At 29.6% G+C, this 21,400-nt stretch overlaps 1 protein-coding gene across 1 annotated transcript in view; it reads left to right on the forward strand.

Moving 5' to 3' along the window:
- LOC129229410 (nuclear pore complex protein Nup155-like) overlaps positions 1-21,400 on the forward strand; it is a 97,258-nt gene that overhangs the window by 65,452 nt on the left and 10,406 nt on the right. Inside the window, exons 20-31 of the mRNA XM_054863714.1 lie at positions 1,278-1,344; positions 1,727-1,839; positions 3,252-3,355; positions 5,545-5,678; positions 9,942-10,001; positions 11,913-12,044; positions 14,131-14,208; positions 15,017-15,213; positions 16,025-16,175; positions 18,229-18,333; positions 18,497-18,651; positions 19,633-19,762. Of these exons, the coding sequence (XP_054719689.1) occupies positions 1,278-1,344; positions 1,727-1,839; positions 3,252-3,355; positions 5,545-5,678; positions 9,942-10,001; positions 11,913-12,044; positions 14,131-14,208; positions 15,017-15,213; positions 16,025-16,175; positions 18,229-18,333; positions 18,497-18,651; positions 19,633-19,762 (1,426 nt within the window). The remainder of the gene's footprint in view (positions 1-1,277; positions 1,345-1,726; positions 1,840-3,251; positions 3,356-5,544; positions 5,679-9,941; positions 10,002-11,912; positions 12,045-14,130; positions 14,209-15,016; positions 15,214-16,024; positions 16,176-18,228; positions 18,334-18,496; positions 18,652-19,632; positions 19,763-21,400) is intronic.

The raw sequence follows: 21,400 nt of genomic DNA on the forward strand, positions 1-21,400 counted from the left end.
AAATTTGTTATTTGTTAAAATATTTATTTATAAAAAATTCAAGAGAAAAAAAAGGGAAAGGAAATAAAAATCAAGCTTAAATGTTTCTCTGTTTACCAGTAGTTGTACATTTTTATTGCTGCTTTTATTTTGAAAAACTATTTTGCAATTAAAACTTTTTTACTGTATTTTAAATGATTGAAGATTTATTGTGTATCAAAGCAGTTTTTTTGGTGAAAGAATAGTAAATTTGTTTTAATTTTTACCTATATAAAAATGTTGTATGATTTATTGGCATCCAAAAAATATTTAAAAAGATTTTAGGCTTATGAACGTATGTTCTTGGTAGCAAAATAATTAAGTTAAAACTTTGTAATTATTTCATGTGTATCACTAGTCATTGTTACATAAATTGTTTTTTAATTACAATAGTGGCTGAACTAAATACATTTCATTTTAATTTGAATTTTAGAAACATGTCCAAAGCATAGATTAGATGGTTGCAATTTAATTCTCACAAAACACTAAATAAGATATTCTTGTGAAAAATTAATGTTTTTTCTCGAAAAATTGCACCCTGCAAGTCATAGAAAATTATGAGCAGAAGTCATGAAAAGTCATGGATTTCAAAACTCAATATATAGCAGATATCCTAAAGATGGTACCTCATTACTTTTTTTTTTTTTTTTGTTAATTTTTCAACATTCAAGTGACCTTATTGCTTTTTTTTTTTGCTTCGAACCTTCTGTTTGTTCTGCAAAGTTGAACTGATCTGATTACAACACTGAAAATTCTGTTTAAAAAATGAAATACATCGGCATACCGAGATAGAATTTAAAAAAAGCGGGAGAAATAAACTTTTAAAAATAAGGTAACCAACTTCTTTTGACTCAGAAAGATATGTGTAGGAATATGTTCAGAGAACCTGTATTTACTCATTTTCCACCAACACATATGAATTCAAGTTAATAAAACGGTGTATTTCTCTGTTTTATTTCTTTGAAATTGAAATAATTTAGAAACTTAAGGTCTTGTTAATTGTTTAAGTTTTATCAATGATAAAATAGAAAACTATTGAAGATAATGTTTTGATATTTAATGACAGCAAGTATTATCTCATGAACAGCAACACCAAGTTAAAAAAAAAAAAAAAAAAAACCTATAAGTTTATGACATATTGCAGTTTTGTAAATTTTATGTGTAAAAAGAAGAAGAATAAAAAAAATCCCTGTAAAAGCAATAACTTATCTAAATATAAGACACAATGCCAAAGTTTTAAACATAAAATTTTTTTTCAGACCGTTATGGAACATGAAATTAGTTTCTGAGAAAACTTCTGTGTTTGAAGACTCCAAAGTTACATTTGTAAGTATTATTATGACAAACTTAAACTCCTTTTTGTCAAAAAGTAATATCATCAGAAATAGTGGTAAAGTCAAGTGTGGCAATTTTTAGGTAAAAGGGAAGATCAGTTGATATGAGATATATTTAAGGTGGTAAGTTTCAAAGCTTCAAAATTTAGTATTGTGTAATTTTTTTTTGAAAGTTTCAAGGAAAATTATTTATTTTTCTAAGGGGTAATCCTCAGATAATGTCATGCTTTGGTGGGGGGGGGGGGTTGAATTTTTTTTTCTTTTTTTGCTGTTGAATTTTAAAATGCTCATGTATTAAGTAAATAAATAAAAATAAAATAACGATATTTTGAAGCACCTGTCTTTTTAATTGTTGAAATATTCTTAATTTGCAGCTTGTCAGCAATGTCGAGCCCGAACCGCTTTCTATATTTCTTCAGGAATTATTGTCACTAAAGCAATTTTTGCAGAAAAATAATCAATCGTTCTTGACACCAGCTATCTCTAAGTAAGCAAATTTTAAAATTATTCTTTTTTTAAAAACATTTCTTTTTTGATGCCAGTAACTATATAGAAGTATTTAGTGTTTATTTTATGTAAAATGTGCAATACTATAACTCAGTGTTTCAAAATGTTTTCCCTCTTTTGTCAATGTCCAAGTTCCAGGGAGCCTTATGGTCTATGTTCTAGTATTTTTTATTATTTTAGAGCCAATATTGTATTAAAAGATGATGAATGTAAAAATATCTCTTTTGATAATGCTGTTTTAAGACAAAATTATGATGGCAAATTTCGGGAAAGTATTGGAGTTTTATTTTTTCTACAATGTTAAAATCATTTGCATCGGTTTAAATATGAATAAATAAATGCCAAAATGTCTTAACAGGATATGAACATCAAATACTATTAAAAATAAGACTCTGCATCTATACTGTTAAAACTTGAGTGGGTCTGTCTGTATCTGTTACCCTAACTCCTCTGGACTGTGCAGTATACTGTCACAGTTGGATTCAGAACATTTAGGGGCTACCATTACGCTCTCTTAACCTTAAGGGGCCGGACATTCAGGGTAACAGTATTAAAATCATCGATTGTCATCTGCCGCTGGTTATGAACAGTGGGATTTAAGTATTTATTTTGGGGAGCAGTACTGCTCCCCAAATTTTGATATTTTGAAGGAGTTCTGTAAAATTTTGAAAAGCATTTTGTGACTATTGTTAGATTACATTTTAAACAAGAAAACAAACAAGTTTTTAGAAACGTAATATTTAATATGTGCATTTAAAAAGTTTTAAACAATGACAATTAGGATATGAACATTTCAAAAAATTAAATTTATACCATTTAATAAGTTGAAACCATTTGTTCCCTGTTTATTAATAAAAATAGTCTTCTAAAACCATATAAAAATACAGTTTATGTTGTTGCATCGCCAAAATTTTTGATGCAATTTATGATATTGTATCATGGTTCATAAGTTTTGAATAGCAAACAGCGATGCAATACTGCTTATTTCCTATGCTGGTTATAAATGGGGGGTTGGAGAGCAAAGTGTCTCAGTTTTTAAAACTTACTTTGTTGTCAGTATTAAGTTGGAGAGAAAAGCATTTCGTTTGTTTTTGTTTGAAAGTATAAAATACTGTTTTTTAATTTTCTGCAATGCTTCGTTACACTTATAGTAAGAGAAACTCACTTTCTGAAGTTTGAAAGCTCTTTTTGTTCTTTTTCTCATGCTATGAACTTTTTATTGGCTAATGATAAAATTTTAGATCTTTAATGTAGTAGATGTCTCATAGGAAACTTCTAACTTTTATTAATTTATATTTTAAAAAATTATAACTTAAAAAGTATTTCATGTAAAAAAAAAGTATGTTTATGCTATGCACCTTTGGTTATTAAGTTAACTCAAAAATTTATTAGCTTAGCAAAAAATGTTGGCGCAACTCGACTGCTCTCCAAAAATCTTCACAGTTCCTCAGTTGATGTGGCAGCTATTGCTTCTCCATACCAAAGAAAATCCCAAAGTAAATATTTTCTTTGCCATATTTTTATGACTGTAGACATACTTGCACTCATTTATAGAGTACATATTTTTGAGATAGAAGAATATTCTTTCTATATATGTTTTACAGAGAGAGTTAAATTAAATTTATATCCTTGAAAATTATACTCTTTTTTTTTAATGCAGAAATGAAAGCTGTTTAATCTTTATTATATTCTGAAATTCGAGTTAAATCATAAAATACCAATGACATGCTGTCTGCCCAAGCAAACCAAGCAGAGGGCACTTTTAAAATGATTTTCTTTTCTCATTTGTATGTTCATAATTCACAGGAAGCATGAAAAAAAGCTTTTTCTTATTTTGACTTTCACTGAAAATAAGTTTAAAACACAGTTATTAGTTGCTCACACAGTAATTTCCCCAAAGCACATATCCCCAGACAAAGGAAAAAGAAAACCACACTGCAAAAAGTTGAGTATATGCCAGAGAAGGAATGAAGGAGTGTTGCCACAATTACGCAGTGTCACCAAGGCTCTTACACAGTGATAAGAGATCATTGTTGGAACTTCTTCAGAATCAAAACCAAGCAAGGAGCTCTAAGCACGGGGAGATTGCAGGATTGTCAGATTAGCTTCGTTTGAAATTGCCTGTCTTGAAAAAAAAATCTGCCTTCTTGGCTTTTTAGGATTTTGGCAGTACAAAAGCAGCTTTCCAATCTGGACTGATTTGATTGAATGGGAACTGTTAAATGAAAGAGAGAAACTTTCTTTTTGATTCTGTAACTAAATATTTTTTGCTGCAATTGAACAGAATAGAATTATTTCATAAATGTATTGTTAAATAAATGCAGTATTTGCTTCTAAAAACTCTAAACTTTTTAGTATTTTAATAGTATTGTATAACGCAGCATATTTTTGAACCCAGTTTCAGTCATTGTTTTCTTAATTTGTTGCTAATATGCATTTCTAATGTATTTTCGTAATTAATCAGTATTATGTATTACATATTTGTTTTTGCTGCATAAGAAATGTTCTATTCAACATGATAGTTACTAGAATTAACACGCTTTACTCGGAAAACATACTTCAGACAAATATTATAAAGTATAAGTAATAGCCTGAAGACAATTGAATGCATAACAGCTGCTTGGGCATTCTCTTGGGCCACAACACATGCCTGCAAAATACGAATCTGGGATTAAAGGTTTCTTGAAATTTTGCTTTATTGTAGCTATTTCACAGCTGTTTTAACTATTTTTGTAGTATTCAAGTTGCTAATGATTTAGAAGAAAGTCTTAACTTGAATAAATCTTAACTCTGTAAACATTGTTTATGAATACTTGTATCAATGTGTCAATGTTTAAAGTTGCCAAGAAGTTTTTATTTATTTACTAGCTTCGTTGCCCGGCTTTGCACATGGTCTACCTTGAGAATAAAACTGTCAACTGACGCATGTTCAACAATCAGGCTTGAACAAAAAATAAAATACATTAGTACAGATCACCGAAAACTAACCAAAAACAAAATTTTTTAACCCTTCCAATTACAGAAAAAGCTTCAAAACAAAATCAAGAATTTTATTTGTTCACAACTGAGAAAAAAATGGCAACATATCTTTTTTCCCAAGGATTTTATTCAAGCTAATTAAAAAGCCCTGGCAGACAAATTTCTAATTTAGTATTCATGTTCCTTCACTTGAACATGCTTGTAACTTTTCTTCTGGTGATTTTACAGCCCTAATGATTTTGCAATTCAAAGGCAGTAAGGCTACTTCAGAGTATTTTTCGCGGACTTTCGAATGAAACTAAAATCAAGGCAATTGGATAATTATTTCGAGTAGAGAGAGTCGTTTAATGCCATTTTTGGGTCCTAAAACTAAAATTTGAACAGTACAGTATTTTTCTGGCATTTGAAAACCCCCGTACGTTTGTTCTCGAATGCTGAAGTACCTTCCTGCCAAATTTGGTCGAGATCCCACATAAACTGTGGATTTGCATAGGGAGCATACATACACATATATTCTTTGTTTTATTTATATACATTTATTTTTTGTTCTTTTCTCGAAGTCAAAGTTTTTCTTCTTAAATTTCATATTTTTGATTCATCATACTACTTTAGAAAAATTATTTTGTTACCTAGCATTATATATTCAATATTTTGAACTTTATTAGAAATAAAACTAACTTTGAATATTATATTTCCATGACATTAGATGATGCAGAAGTTCAAGAAAGAATATCAATGTCAAATTTCACTCAGCTGGTAAATTATACATATGAAATGCTAGCTCTCTGGAAGTTATTATTAGAGCATCCATTCCAATCTGCTGTCTCCTTTTTGCCACAGGTAATTTTTTTTCCTCTTCTGTGTTATAAATTCTTATCATAAAGTAAAATTCTATTTATTTATTTTATTTATTTATTATTATTTTATTTTATTTATTTATTTATTTATTTATTTTTTTTTTTGAAGTCTCCCGGGCTGCCACTCTTTACGTCATAGGAACCAAAATGTGTCTTTTTATGTAGACCCAAACAGAACATTCCATTTTTACTTTCTTCTATATCTAATATATAGAAAAAAGTATTGGATTCGTGCAAATTTTTGAATTTCGAAGGATTCGAACGTTTTGAGGTGTGCTGAGTCCATTTCGACTATTTTTGGAAAATGTCTGTCTGTCTCTGTGTATGTGTGTGTGTATGTGTGTCACGTCTGTGTGTGACCAGTTTTTTGTGGCCGCTCTACAGCAAAAACTACCGCATGAAATCGAACGAAACTTAGTACACATATGTGCCCCTATGTGAACTTGTGCCCATTGGTTTTTGGCGCGAATTCCTCCAAGGGGGGTGGAGCAATGGGACGTTTTTTGAGTTATGCGTGATTGCTATTCCTCAGGAAGTAACTGGCGGAATCAAACAAAATTTGGTCCATATGTTGCCATTAACAGGAACAGGTGCTGATTCAATTTTGGTGTCAATAACTCAAACGGGGGTTGAGCTATAGAACGTTTTTTGTCGTCAATTGTGACTGCTGTATCTCAAGAAATAATGAACGGAATGAAAGAAAAATTTATCGGCAAGTAGCCCTTAGTAGGTATAAGAGCTGATTTTGTTTTGGTGTCAACAGCTAAAAAGGGGGTATCGCAATCGGCTCGTTCTTTTTTTCCATTGTGAGTGCCCTATCTCAAGAAGTAATGCTACGTTCTGGTTGAAATTTGGAATATATGTGAATCCATATGTAAACAGGCTTTGGTTCAATTTTGGCGCCAATCGTGCCAAGAGGTGCTGATTTATTTTTATTATCATTATTTTTTAGCAAATAAAAGTAGTTTTATTAATGCAACAATAAGAAAGATAAATCGTAATAGATTGTCGTCTGCGTATTTCTTGTAATTTTAATTGTATGGAAATGATCGGAAATATTATCTCAATGATTTAAAATTTTTAACTGTTGCCATCTTATGTTTGTTAACAAATAAAATATTTGTAATTAATTAAAGCAAGGCTTTTAAAATAACTTTCAATTTTCGCTCTTTGCTTTGCTTTTGCAATAATTCAGACGTTGGGATGGTGGTCAAGTTTTTGCATGTGTAATTTCGTTTTTGTTGGGAATATTGCTTCCTCGTCAAGCATGGGGAGGGATCAGAAAAAAAAAAAGAAAAATATAGAAGAAAGTTTCGTAATGGCCACAACATACTAGTTCAAATTATTATCTGCTTTTAAAACAAGTGGTTTTCAGAAATTTTTTGTCAAATGAAGGAAGTCAAGGCTTAATTTATAACAAAATCTAATGTACACAATATTCACTTCAAAAAAAAAAAAAAAAAAGAAGAAGAAAAAGGTACAGGAGTTGAGCTTACATAGAAACCACACTTTGTATCCCATGAGGCTCATATGACCTTTTCTGTATTAGAATGCTTAATTTTATTTCACATTTGACTGATTTAGTAAGAGAGCAGCTAAATAGGGGAAAATATCATTTGCCTTATAGCATTTGTTGGACAAGATAAATTCAAAAAACAAGGAATGCTTGCTGTTAAAATGAAATTGTTAAAAATTATTGTTTGTTAATTAATCATGATGTGCAGCCAGTAAGTATTTTTAAAGACCGGATTTTAGGTGCCGGACTATACAAAGAAGAACGGCAGTTATGGTTAATAGTGGTATTAAGTGTCAATGTGTTCTGAGAGAGAAAGCAATTGAAGATGTAATTTCCTATGATAAAAAGAAGTTACAAGTTATATCACATGTGTGAGCTTTTCTGTAAGGAATAAATGAGAAGTATTATGTGGGAAGAAAATAACTATTTATCAGTTTAAGAGTCATTATTCTGATGGGCTCCTGAGCTCTATGTTGGTGAGCTTTGCTGTTTTCTGGCTAATTCGTAAAAAAAGTTAGCTAGTATACATATTAGTAAGTTAGCTAATATGCAGTTGATTAAATGTTGAAAGTTAATGGATTATTAGATTATAATAGTTAAGTTTTTCAATAAAATTTCTTTTTTCTTTATTTGAAACTTTAAACTTAAATGAAGTAGTTATTTAAAAATAAGTAGTTTTAATTTATAAAATAAAATTTGTTTTGATGAAAATATTGATATCAATGCTTTCAGTAGGCTCCCTTTCTTTTTTCCATTTTGGTCCTCAAAAGTTCCTTCTATCATCAAATTTATTTCTAAGTTCCTTTTTATTTTTTGTGCATTGGGAAAGATCAGTGGATTTTCAACCGCCCCCCCCCCCCTCGTTTCTTAGTTGTATGTAAAACATACTTTAAAAGTTTCTATATTTGCTTTTCATTTGTTAACTTAATCTCATTGAAAAACATTGGGATGATATATAATGCATCAACTTAATAGTCAGTTCAATCCTCAATCAAAATAACTTATTGCTGCAAGGGTTCCAAACAATATTTTTAAAATACTCAACACGTCCTTGTCATTTTTGCCAAACTATATTGATAAAAAAATTTCCTTCGTTGCTTCATTACTCAGAAGGAGAGAATGAACATTTCAAAAGTATCCTTAAAAATATGACAAAAAAAATCATACTGGATGAAGCTAGATTTTGTGTAATTATTTTTCAAAAATTTTAGCATTGTGTTTGGGAAGGGACCAGTTCAAAGGTAGTAAAGCACCCAAATGATACACAATCCAGCAAATTGGTTGAATTCATAACAATGAAACTAATTAACCTTTTATTTACCTTTCAAGTTTCCTTGACATTTTTTTTATAATTTTATTTATTTATTTTAAACAGAGAATAATTTACTTTATGCAAGTGGAAATTTTTTATGTTTTGAAATTCAATCTATAGAGGTGTGGAAATGTACCATATTGAATGAATATATAATTTAAATTTTTTTATTGTTTTACATGAAAAGAATTTCAATCACAAGAAAAATATTTAAATTGATTATAGTTCTTTTAATTTTTTTGTTAAAAGGGTTTGGTTTTTATGCTCGCACATTTAAACAGAACTTTATTAAATACAAATAGTCACATATAAAGTGATAAAAAATTTGCTTATGGACCTCAAAATTGTTATTGTTTTATTTGTTTTAAAACTATTGCCATGTTTTTTTTTAATTAATCCATTTGTTATTTTTTAATATTGATATTATTCATTTGTAATATAGTTTGTGTCAAAAATTTAGCTTACAATACTGCACTGGTTATTTGTACAATTTCACAATAACAATGTTAAAACTTTTTGCTATTCTTCTAGTATAAATGTCTTACCCAGAAAATTTTCCTTATTTCAACTTTAAGTAAAGCTTTTAAAAATATTTTCCTTCTTAATTATGATAACTTAATAATGATTATATGTTTTATCACTTCATTTCGTCGTATGACATGAAGCTGAAATATGTTCAATAGTTACTGTATTAAACCAGGGATAAATTGGACCAAAGCGCTGTTCTGATTCTGCTTTTCTGGAAAAATAAATTTCCTTTTCACATATAATTGGTCACTACTCAGGATTTAATTTTTTTTCTCCTTGATCTTTTATACTGGAAAATTTACAAATTAACTCCTGTTCAAAGATTTAATGCAAAGGTCATAAATATGCGAACAGGGTGGTTCATGAAGTATCTGGAAAATTCAATATGTCAATATTTTCCAAGAATAATTTACACCGTAATTCTGATTGCCCTGTTGTATGATTTCATTTCGTAGTATGATATAGCTGAAATATGTTCATTAGTTTAATATATGACAACCATGGGTGAATTGAGCCATAACACTGTTCTGGTACTGCTTTTCTGGAAAAAATGAATTTCCCTTTCACTTATAATTGGTCATTACTCAGGGTTTAATTATTTCACATTGGCCTTTTATGCTGGAAAATTTACAAATTCACCCATGATAAAACAAATATGCCAAGAGGGTTGTTCATAAAGTTAGTAGAAAATTCAAAATGTCAATTTATTTAAATTAGGTTTAGGAGTTCGGAGGAGAGTATTTATTTGGTTCAGTGTGTTTTTAATAGATAAAATATTCTTTTGTTTCATTTTGAACTAAATATTATGAAGATGTACAATAAATTACTGTTTTGCATTGTACTGCTTATTACAGAGTGGTTCAATGTTTATTGCTTTTTTATATTTTTAGGAACAGCTGGATCTTATGAAGCTTCTAACGTTCAAAGAATTTATTATTGATGGGCGAGAGGTATGTTGTATCTTTAGTATATAGTTCTTCATTATAAAATTGTTTAAGAATTCAAGCTGTGCAATTTATGCATACTGAAATACGTTTGTTGACTAGTATGATCTGCTATTGATTATTATCTTTATGTGTTTTTCAAATATTCATAACTATAATTGGGCAAACCTAACCTGGCAGCATTGTAAAGACTATGCTGATCTTAATCACAGCATTAAGATGCTGCCAGGTTAGGTTTGCCCCAATTATAGTTTCTGTTGCAAGCTACAATAACATAAGAGCATAGAATTTGAGAGAATGTACAAATCTTATTAGAGACTCTCAAATTGGTCTCAATTTCAATTTTTTTTTAAGTAAGGAACAAAGGAAAGACCCTCAACAATCAACAAAGTTCTATGCTGGGAAAATAAAATGATAAAATTTGCAACAATGCTTCATTGTACTATGCCCGAAGGCTAAACCAAGTCCATCGTAGATCTTCAATCTTGTGCAAGATATGCTTATGGCTGAAAGACAAGAGCGCCCATATGCAAAACTGTAGGGGGGGGGGTCAGATATTTCCCCCATAGTTTAGCTGAGTATTTTCCCCATGGAAACCGATTTCAGGACAGATTAGAGTCTTTAAAATTTGAAATTTTTAGCAACTTATTCATTAACAACTGGAGAAGAAATGTTTTTACATTTTCAAAAAGAAAAAAGTACTAAAAGCAAGGAAGTTCCAATTTCTATGGGATGGCTTGAGTCCCCCTTACCCCCCTATATGGGCGCTCTTGGTAAAAGATTTCCTGCTTTTGATGTACCTCCCTCTTTTTTGTTTTTAAATTTGAAACAAAGTGAAAAGACAGACATAAAAGTTACAATGCATGAGTAGCTTGTGTATAAAAGTTAAATCTGGAAAGTTAAGATATTGTACTTTTTTACCTAATTTGTATTTTATGATCATGTTTATGAGAAAACTGCTTCTCATTACATATGGGCGAAACGTAAATTATTCTTAAATAAAGTGAAATCATTTGTTTTAATTTTATTTCTTTAAAAATCATCATCCTTCAGTGTATTTATTAGTATGTTTTATTTTTGAACACTTTTCATAAATAATATGGATTTATTGTATAAAGTACTGTACTCAACGCTTTTACTTTCTTAAAAACTAATTTAGGCCACGCCCCCTTTCTATTACAAAAAATTCCGTCTTGCGAATTTTCGTAACTTAAACCGCAGGTTGCAATCAAGTTTTTCTCAATACCCAAGCAAACGAGAGGTGATCAGAAACCAGTAAAGGATGATAGGAAAAACTTATTCATGCATTAAATGTCTGCCATTACACTCCTTACATGGTGCGCAGGACATAATCACTCACATACTATTCTTTCCTTACAAATAGAAGGGAGGAGCCAGCTTTTTAGTAAGACACTATGAGAATGCTAGATAACAGAGGATGATCATTTTGTAAATCAAGCTGAATAGAAAATGCATCTTACATTTTGGCAAGCAATATAAAATCAACAGTCCATTGGAGAATATAACCCGAATAGCCAAATATATGAATATAGGAAAAGGGATTTAACACTGCTATGCAGTGTTATCACTGCTATGCAGCTAGGATTTTAACACTGCTATGCAGTGTTAAAATAATGATAATAGTAGTAGTAAAACTTGTGCATTAAACAAATGGGTAAAAAAAGCGTTTTATTGCTTTATTACATAGCCAAATATTTACTGATGTGGAAATCTTGTTTACTGGACAAAAAAAAATATGAATTAAAGGAGGGATAGAAATTTAGCTTAACACTTCTCAGAAATAAAAACTTTTTTGTTTTGCCATTTTGTGCTTTTTAAAACAAAGGAACAAATTATGTTTTACTGTTTCAAATGTATCTTTATTTTTGAGGCATCATCTTTTCTTTTGTATTTCAGTTATCTACTGCTTTGACGAATTCATTAATTAATTATTACTTAGAAGATATTGCAAGCACTAGTGCAATTAGCCAACGCTTACGAGAATTGTGCCCGACCATATACAGAATAGAAGATGCTACTGTGTCACGAGTAAGTTTTATATTATAAATCTCTTTAATGGAATAAACTTTTTTAGTAATTTGTAATTGAAATTGTTTTATTTCAATAAACTCAAATTTTAAATCATTTAGATTGACTGAAAATTTGACGGAACCTGATTGAACTGAAAACTTTTTAGATGAGTACATAAAAAAAGTAATGGCATTTGGCACGCAAGTATTTGAAAAGTTGCCAAACAAATGCTTGTCACAACTTGTTTGAAATAAATATTGTCAAAACACTTATTTATTAAAACTGTATTGTGAGACAGTTATAAAAAGAAAAAAAAATCATCTAGACAATACCACATTACTAGAACGCGGTATTGTGCGATTCCTGCAACTTTTTCTCAAATCTCACTCAGTAAAACAATTTTGCTTCCTGTTTCACCATTAAAAGACATAGGTTTAAAAATTCGTAAAATTTCTCACCTTCGATTTTTCTATTCTTCAAATTTATTTTAAGAACACTGCCAGTATAAATTGAATTGCTTGTGCAATTTTCAGCTGTCATCTTATTACATCAATGAATGCCTTTTCACATCAATGAACGAATCAAAGAGCTTTTTAACTTTCAGTTTATCTTCTGCTCCTAGTTGAACCAAACAGAACAGATCTTTAAACCCATTTGAGCCGAAGCTACACCAAAACGCTTTCGTAGACAAGATCGCTGTTTTCGGTTTTTTTCTTTTTTAAGGCATTGATATTGATACATATTTTAGAATTATTGAGAGTAGTGCATTAGCATATCATTTGGTAAATAATTGACTTAAGGGAGTATTCTTGTCTGGAAATTCAAAAAATATATTATTTTCCATCATATTTTTAAAGTTTCGACCTTTAAGAATAAGTTTCTATGAGGAATTGTGGAAAACATTTAATTTTGTTAAAATAAACTCTTTTGCTGAAATGAGACTGTAAACTTTTAATGTGTTTTTCGATTTTATTATTTTTAAAAATATACCAAATTTAAAAAAGGAACCAAAAAATGAACTTTTTTTTTCTTTAGAAAGATGCTATTTTGTAAAAAACAAATTATTTTCGAATCAGCTACGTCCAGGCAATTCTACATTTTTGTTTAGTAAGAATTAACACTAACTTTGTGTTTCAGATCACCTGGAGAATTGGAATCACGTCTACCAGGAGACCCCCTTTTTTCAAGAGTTTTTTTTTTTTCAACTATTATGCATTTTTATACTTTTAAAGTATCAACAAAAAGCTGACAAAAATGGATAGTAAAATAGCTATTGGTTTTTTTTTCTATTATGTCTGTAAAATCACCTTAAACACGAGCCGCTAGACAAGACTACCCCTTAAGGAAATGAATCTTGTCTATGTAACACACATTGAAAGATATTCTGTTTCTTTTTCTTTAAACAAATTATTTGTCGATATCGCTAAAATATAACATGCATCTTTGTCTTAGAAAGGAAATAAAACCTTCTCTTTTGATGCTGCTCTCATGAAATAAATTTTGTGCTACATGATGTGCAAATATTTTGTGAAAATAAATATTTATTTAAAATGTTTAAACAATAAACTAAACTGAAATAAAAAAACTCCCACTTCAATTTTAAAAATTCCACTTAAAATTTTGGTCAGGGAAATCCCACCTTAACTATTTCCCCCAGTGGGAAGCCTAATTACCAATTAAAGTCTTTGTTTAATGATCACAACTATCAAGTTGTAATTGCAGTTGCAAGGAATTGTAAAGAAGCCATTAATTTCATTGCAGTTTACTTTTGCCCTTATAATATATTTCAAGGGTTTAATTCATTTGCTTAGTTAGCTACTCACAACTAAGTTACAATTATTAAGTTCTTGTTGAAATTCACTGTAAAATCAACTTTGCTATAAAAACACTGTGTGTTTGCAAATTTTATGAAATTAACTTTTGGTGTCAAAAGATGTTCAAATCATTTTTGTTATTCTGTTGCAAAATAACTATATTAATACTTTTATGATACTGAAGTTCTCAAATCAATTTTACTGTCTATTCATATGTCTAATGATATTGTTGTGCTTAAATAAATGCTACAATTCACTCAAAAATTTACTGTTCATCAATCTTTTGACAGGCTCATGAGATTGTTCTCAATGCCAAAAATATAGTGAATAAAGCTGAAAAAGAAAAAGAATTAATTGAAGCTTTAAAAGTAAGTTTTAACTGTTTAATTTTTAAAATTTGTTTCAAAATCTACTGATACAAGCATGGTCACTGTAATCTTATGTGTATAGAATGCATGTAATTTTTATTAAAAGATTACTACATATTGCATTTATAATTAGCTAAGTTTTGTAATGATTAATTTTGTGCATAGATTATTTTAAAATATTTAAAATGCAAATTTTGCTTAGCAAATGTTCTCTTTATTTTAATTCCTGCTTTCCCAGGTTTTGATCCTTTATTTCTTAAATTTTGTTCTTATAATAGATAGTTTTGAACTTATAATTGTGGTATTGCTTCAAGAATGAATGTAATATTATTAAAATTTTGAAATGATACTGCTATATTTTGAATTTGTATAGCAGCATTAATAATGCATTTATTTTAAATGTTTAAACTTTACCGTTTTAAACATATTAGGAAGAACAATAGTCATAATCTGCTCAAGTGCCAGCTCACACTATGTGATTGTGTGTGCTTACCACGAGCAAGTTTATTCTTCAATAAGGTGTTTTTCTTCATCTTCCACCTTTAGTTAGTTTTATTGCGCTCACTAACACACTACTCATACACCAAGTTATGACCACTGCTCTGTTTTCATTTAATCCACTCTACATGTAACACAAGGGGAGAACAACTTAATGGTTTGGCATTGCAAAGACAATAACGAACTCCCTAAAAGCATATTGCACTTAGCTTGTATACCTTCTTTCATGATGAATAGTTTTTTTTTCCACTCAAACATTTGGTACCACATCTAAGTAAATATTTTTTTAACGAATAGCTTTTGTTTTCAGCTGTGCAAATCTATTGCTCCTAATGTTGATCTGGGGTTGATGTGCAACCTATTTCGTGGTGCCGGATTTTACAATGGCATTGTCGATCTTTGTCTTTGCTGTGCTCAGAGGCGAGACCCTCAGGGATTGGCTTTGCATTATTATAAAAATGGAGAACCTCAAGATGACCAGCAAGGCATGCAAGCATTCATTAATCGGTATGTAAAGAGTAGAAAAAGATTTTGATAAGTTTCAATTGAGATTTTAAATTGTAAATATTTTCTGCGGTAAAAAAAAACAGGGTTGCTTGGTTTAAACCAAATGGTTTTTGGAACAATCAAATCTTTCCCCTAATCTTTCCATTAATTTTACACATTATTGGAAAATGTAATATCTAATTAATGCAAAAGTGTAACCCGTAAAGCTGTAGAAATAAGTAACCGATTAATAAATTTGCAAGATTGTTTTTTTTAATAGGTTTTTTTTAGTCAATGCTAATTTTCTTATTAGATACATAAATGTACACACCATACCAACTAAGTTTCCTAATAATACATGGCAAAAAAATCCAAATAGTTTATTGTCTGTATTCCTTTATTTCCTTGTCTTTTACTTTCAAAAATTGTTTTGAATTGTTTTGCAACCTATATGTCTATATAAAAAGTCAAATAAGTCAATAACCTATCAATACCAATAAAAAAGATGAATTACTAGCTCTTTAAAATTCACTTTTAAATTGCTAAGGTAAGTTTTTCAACAAATTAAAAAAAAATTTTTTAGCCTTCTTGAATATGTTTTTGAGTTTTATGTATGTATATCTAAATTGCATTCTTTAAGAATTGAAAAGTATTTCAAATTAGATTTTTTAATATTCCTGCTTTTTTCTAGAAAATTATGAAAAGCATAAGAGAAAAAATTCAATTAAAATAAAATTGCTTGAACTTTAAATTTTTTTTCATCTGATAAAATTGCAATCTTGAAATGCAATGGGCATATGCTGAATACTAAAAATATTTTAATAATTCACAGCATGAAGTGCTACAAGAATGTTATTGAAGCAATTAAGGATTTGATGTTGCTTAGTATGTCTCATCCACAATCACCTAGCATTCCTAAAGTTCCGGGTCCTCCACCATCCAGAGATCCAAATCTTCTAGCTCCTGAAGAAGCTAAAGTTTATGTAAGCCTCAGATTTATTCTCTTTCTAGCTCTCTACTAATTAAATTTCTTACATTTTAAAATCAAAATCATTTTCTTAAGCATATTTTTCTGCTTGAATGTGAACTTAATGTTCTTCAAGCAACATATTTTATACCTACTTGTGAGCAGAATCTGTAAATTCCTAGTGAGTAGAAAAAAATCCTTGGTTGCTGATTCTTAAGTCATATTGCACTGAATTTTCCTATAAACTGGAGAATAAATTCGCTGGTGCCTAAAAATTTCTCCTGTCTCCTAAGATTTCACAATTTTTGTTACACTCTGCATGTGGTGGTTCAGAAAAAAGCATGTAAGGTATACCTCTATTATCTTGCATTTACTAAAGCAGATTTGTGGGTATTTTCAAATTATGAAAATATCTTTCATAACTTGAAAATATACACAGTGTTCAAATGAAGATTTAATGCAATATTAGTGAATGTGGATAACAAATAGTGTGTTTTTTATGTAGAAAACTAAAATCTTTTTTTTTTTCAAAAGTTTTTAAAAAAATTCTCTAATTTTTTAAGAGATTATTTCTGGTTTAAAAGTTGCTTCTAATTTTTCTTTTGATACAACTTGATGTAATTAGTGCCAATTCATATATTTTTTCAAATCCCAGAAGGTGAAGATAAAATTTAAACCAACAGATATTATGTTAGTTTAGTATGTGGTGTGCAAGAATCCAAGGACGGATCTAGAAAGTGTTCAAGGAGGGGGCAGTTGGTTTTTTAGCTATCCTCTACTACATACCCACTGAGACTCCCCGCCCTGCTCTACCCGCAATCTAACTCTACTACGTATGTAGTTAACACATGATTGGGGGGGGGGGGGTGTCACCTCAGTTTTATCTGACATAACTAAAATATAGAGATTTTTTCATGTAGGTCTCGAATCTATTCTTTTCCTTTTCCGCTGAAAGAAAGAGTTATTTTAAAATTGCATTTTAGAACTTCAATTTCGTAGTAATTCTGGTTAAATGTTTCAGAATCCCTTCTCTCTAACATGATCAAAAGACGTCTAAAATTGCACTTTTTTGGAATTTCAGTTTCAAAAAATTACTGGAGAAAAATCCCTGAACCCATTTCACTACCCTAACTCTACCTGAGATGTCTACAATTGCATCTTTAAGCTCTTATTTTGCGAAATACCCGGGGGAAGGCCATCAATTTCGTCCTCCTGACATCACCAAAGATGGTCTGAAATAATCTTTTTGAAACTTAAATTTCAAAATGTTGCTTTGAGGGAGATTTGATAACCATTCCTTTCCTTAATGTCATCAACGATGGCCTAAATTTGCGTTTTCGAACTTCAAGTTGGAAAAATCGCTGAGGCAAGATACCTCCGTTTTTGCCGGGAATTTCTATTTCATGAAATTACTATTAGTATCAGTAGTTTGAAAATATTTCTTCAGAGTTATTATTAATCTTGTTTCATTTGTGTTGGAAAATTATCTTTGTAGTATTCAACTTTGAGAATACAAAAGAAAGAACAGAATGGATCTAATAAATTGAGCTTTTAAATCATAACCGTCATGCTTTCATACTAGACTCCGCCGATAATTATCATTTCTAGTTAGTACTCTTTATGTGTGCCTTGTCTACATTCTTATTTGTCTATTGACAATCTCTCACAAATACATGCACACATACATATGATGTTTGTGTGTGTACAATCCTGCATGATCAGGTATTTCTGAAGCTTTTGTGGTTTTTCAACGTACTTCATTGTTGCATTTCAGTTTAGACTTTATGTTTATTCCTAAATTCCCCCCCCCCCCCCCAGCTCACATACATTTTAAAGAAAAGAAAAAAGGGAAAAGTTAAAGAAAAACTAATGATACAAATTTACAAAGTTTATTCTTTTTTTTTTTTTTCTGAAAAATAGTTTGAGAAAGAAATCTTAAAGATATCTTTTGGAAAAAAAAAAGAGGTTTCATGTATACATTTTGTTCTTTTATCTAAAATATTTTCCTTTTAAGTGACATGGCATCGCCTATTTGTATTTTTGTTACTTAGCAATGTACATTTTTTCAGTCGGAAGAAATTTTCAACATGGCCTTAAAAACTGATGATGAACTGTTTCATGTTGCCTTGTATGATTGGTTGATTGAAAACAATCAGACAGATACCCTCCTATTTGTAAGTATGCTTAGAAATCATTTATTTTAATCTTTTTTTTTTTTTTTTTTTACATTCCGCAATGTGTTTTTTTTTTTTTTTTTTTTTTCTTAATTTTGAAAATCAATTAGTTTTTTTTTTAAAAAAACTCCTTTGCTTACTTTATTGTTGTTCTCTTTTCAAGATTAAGTCACATTTCTTGGAAGATTACTTAAAGAGGTGTACTACACTTCGTCCAGATAACTCCTATATATTAGATTTGTTATGGAAATATTATGAGAAGAACCAAAATTTTTCTGCTGCATCAAGAGTTTTAGCTAAATTAGCTGAAAAACATGGGTAATTATGACAAATGCATTAATGTGAATTGTAATATTTTGATTTTTTGTTTTACAAATGAGTTAATGTATTGCATATTTCTCAGCATAAATTATGATACAGTGAAGCCTAAATTTTACGTCCCCTTAATCTATGTTTTCCTCGCATTTAACGTTTTTTCATCGGGTCTCATAATTGGTTTTGCTCCTATGTATTTCCTGTATTTTTATTTTTCCCGTATTTTATGATTTTATAACAACAAAATCTGGGTTTCACTGTGTTATGTTATTTCTCCTGAATCCATTTGCTCCTAAGTTTTCAAAGGGTTTATAATCAGTAAAACGGGAGTCCCCAGAATGGCTCCTCTAGTTCTTTGGTTTTTAACCACTATCAATTTTAATTGCAAGTAAGTGAACTTATTGCAGTTTTCTGACAATAATGTGAAAATTTCAATTTTGATTGCATCCTTGTTATGCAAAGTTTAAAATTGGCATTTTTGTTGGCCCTAATTATGTGTAAACTGCTTGAGTGAATATTATGTTCACTTTTTATGTGTAAACATATTAATACTGTGTTTTAAATTTTCACACATGTTTTGCAAACTTGAATTTCATCATGCTATGTTTTTCGGATTTTTTAACCTAAGTTCTTATGAAATTTAAGCACATATGAGTACTATGCATCACTTTATTTACTCAAAGTATTTTGTTCTATTTGTACAGTAGTTTAATGTTGTTACACTTCCAATCAAGGTTTAAGAAGCATATATTTTATATTTGCCATTTTCAATCATTGTTTTAAATTTTTAGAGATCTGAGAAAAAGAAATAGCATTACCATGTAGTATCATTTGCATGAAAAAAAAATCAAATTTCATTACAAGTGTTATCACTATAATTTAATCAAATTTTGAAGTTTTTCCAAAATAAGACAAACTTAAAGTGCATTTTCTTTTCTTTTTTTTTTTTTTTTTGACTTGACTCTTTCCTATTCATATTTTTAGAGTTGATATGACTTTAGTTCAAAGGATAGAATATTTATCTCGAGCCATTATGTGTGTCAAAGGTTCAGAAATGAGAATTTCTGCCAGTGGTGAAGGAGAGTTTCTGCATGAACTAGAGGAAAAAATGGAAGTATGTATTAATTACTGTGTAATGTTTTTTGAATCCTAACATTGTTTCAAACAAAAATGTTTTCGCTTCTTTAATTGGTTTCTGTTGTAAATTAAACATTACTACCATCATATTCTGATTGACATCTAAAGGACTTGCATGTGTATTTCAAACTATTTTTATCTGATGATTTTAAGACACATTTTGTGCACCTCTGAAATAGTTTAGCAGTTTCTGGGAGTACCTTTATGTTACGTTGTTTTGACAAGCAACTTCTGCTAATCCAGTTCTTTATGCCAATTATCCAATATAAATATTCTTCAGAATAACTTTAAAACTAATTTCTAAAATTAGGTTTTGCATGTTAAAGCAGTTTTTTTGCATGTTTGTGCAATTTTAATAGTTGTTGGATTTTCATGAATCCAAAGCAATGAGGAACTGTTGAAATGTATTCAATTAGAGGTTTCTATTGTATGAATTTCAGGTGAGATGTCAGACATAAAATACTGATTTTCAGTTTGTATTAATTCTTCCTAACGTTATTTACTGTATGGTTTATTTTATTGGTGGAGGGAAAAAAAGAGATTCCAAAAAAAAAAAAAAAAAAAAGAGAATAAATGTTTCATAGCAATAAATTTTAAATATATAAAGTAAAATATTTCTGCAGAGATACGGCAAATTTTGCAGTCTTTTTTTAAGGAAATAATACACTGTTATGATGTGTGTAACTTCTACAATAATTGAGTCACATATTATTTGTAATGACTCTGATTACAATAAACTAGCAATTCTCAACCAGTGGTCCTCAAAAAGTGTTGACCAGTCCTTAGAGATTTTTGCTTTTACATGCATTTTTTGATTAATTTTCATACTTCCATGGTTTTCCAGCAACATTTATTATTACTGCTTGTGTATAATTATGATAATAACTACCTATCTCATTCTTAACCTTCAAATTTTTTTGTAACAATTCTTTTATTCTTTAACATCAAGTGAGAAGTTTTATTTATATATTTATTAATTCATTTTTTATTTTGCAAAAAAAAAACCAACTGTTCGTAAAAAAATTTCACAAGGATTTAACGAGTCCGGAAGTTTTATTTTTTGCACTAGAAAAGGAAAAAACCTCACTGGTTTGTAAAAAATAAAATCACGTCATTTTTAACGATCTGCGAATGCAAAGTTTTTTTTTTTTGAAAAAAAAAAAGAAAAGGAAATAAAGAATAATATTACCGATCCGCAATTTTTTTTCAAAAACTGTTGTACGTCCATTGGTCAAAAAAGGTGGAGAAACGCTGATGTAGACAACATGGCATGGCCACTGTTCCCAGAAAATTTTCAAAATTTGCAGACAGTTTTGACGTTTTCTTTAAAAATTTACTTATCAAGTTTTCTATGTGCAACATGTCGTGGCTTCAATTGCGTAGCAGTTCTTTGTTACATATGAGACTGACCCATTCATGAATTATGACTCATTAGCTACCAAACTGGTCTCATATTAGTGACTCTCCACTTGCATATTGCTTGATATTTTTGCAGTGTAGTGTTTAAGAGGCCCTCTTTTTCTTCAGAAAATTTTTAAGAAATAATTTGAGTTTACAGTCAGTTTTACATTTTATCTTGGTCTGTTTGTAATGATATTTAAGCTTCAGCCTCTGG

The sequence above is a fragment of the Uloborus diversus genome, chromosome 9 (genome assembly GCF_026930045.1).
Source record: "Uloborus diversus isolate 005 chromosome 9, Udiv.v.3.1, whole genome shotgun sequence".
Taxonomy (NCBI): Eukaryota; Metazoa; Arthropoda; class Arachnida; order Araneae; family Uloboridae; genus Uloborus; species Uloborus diversus.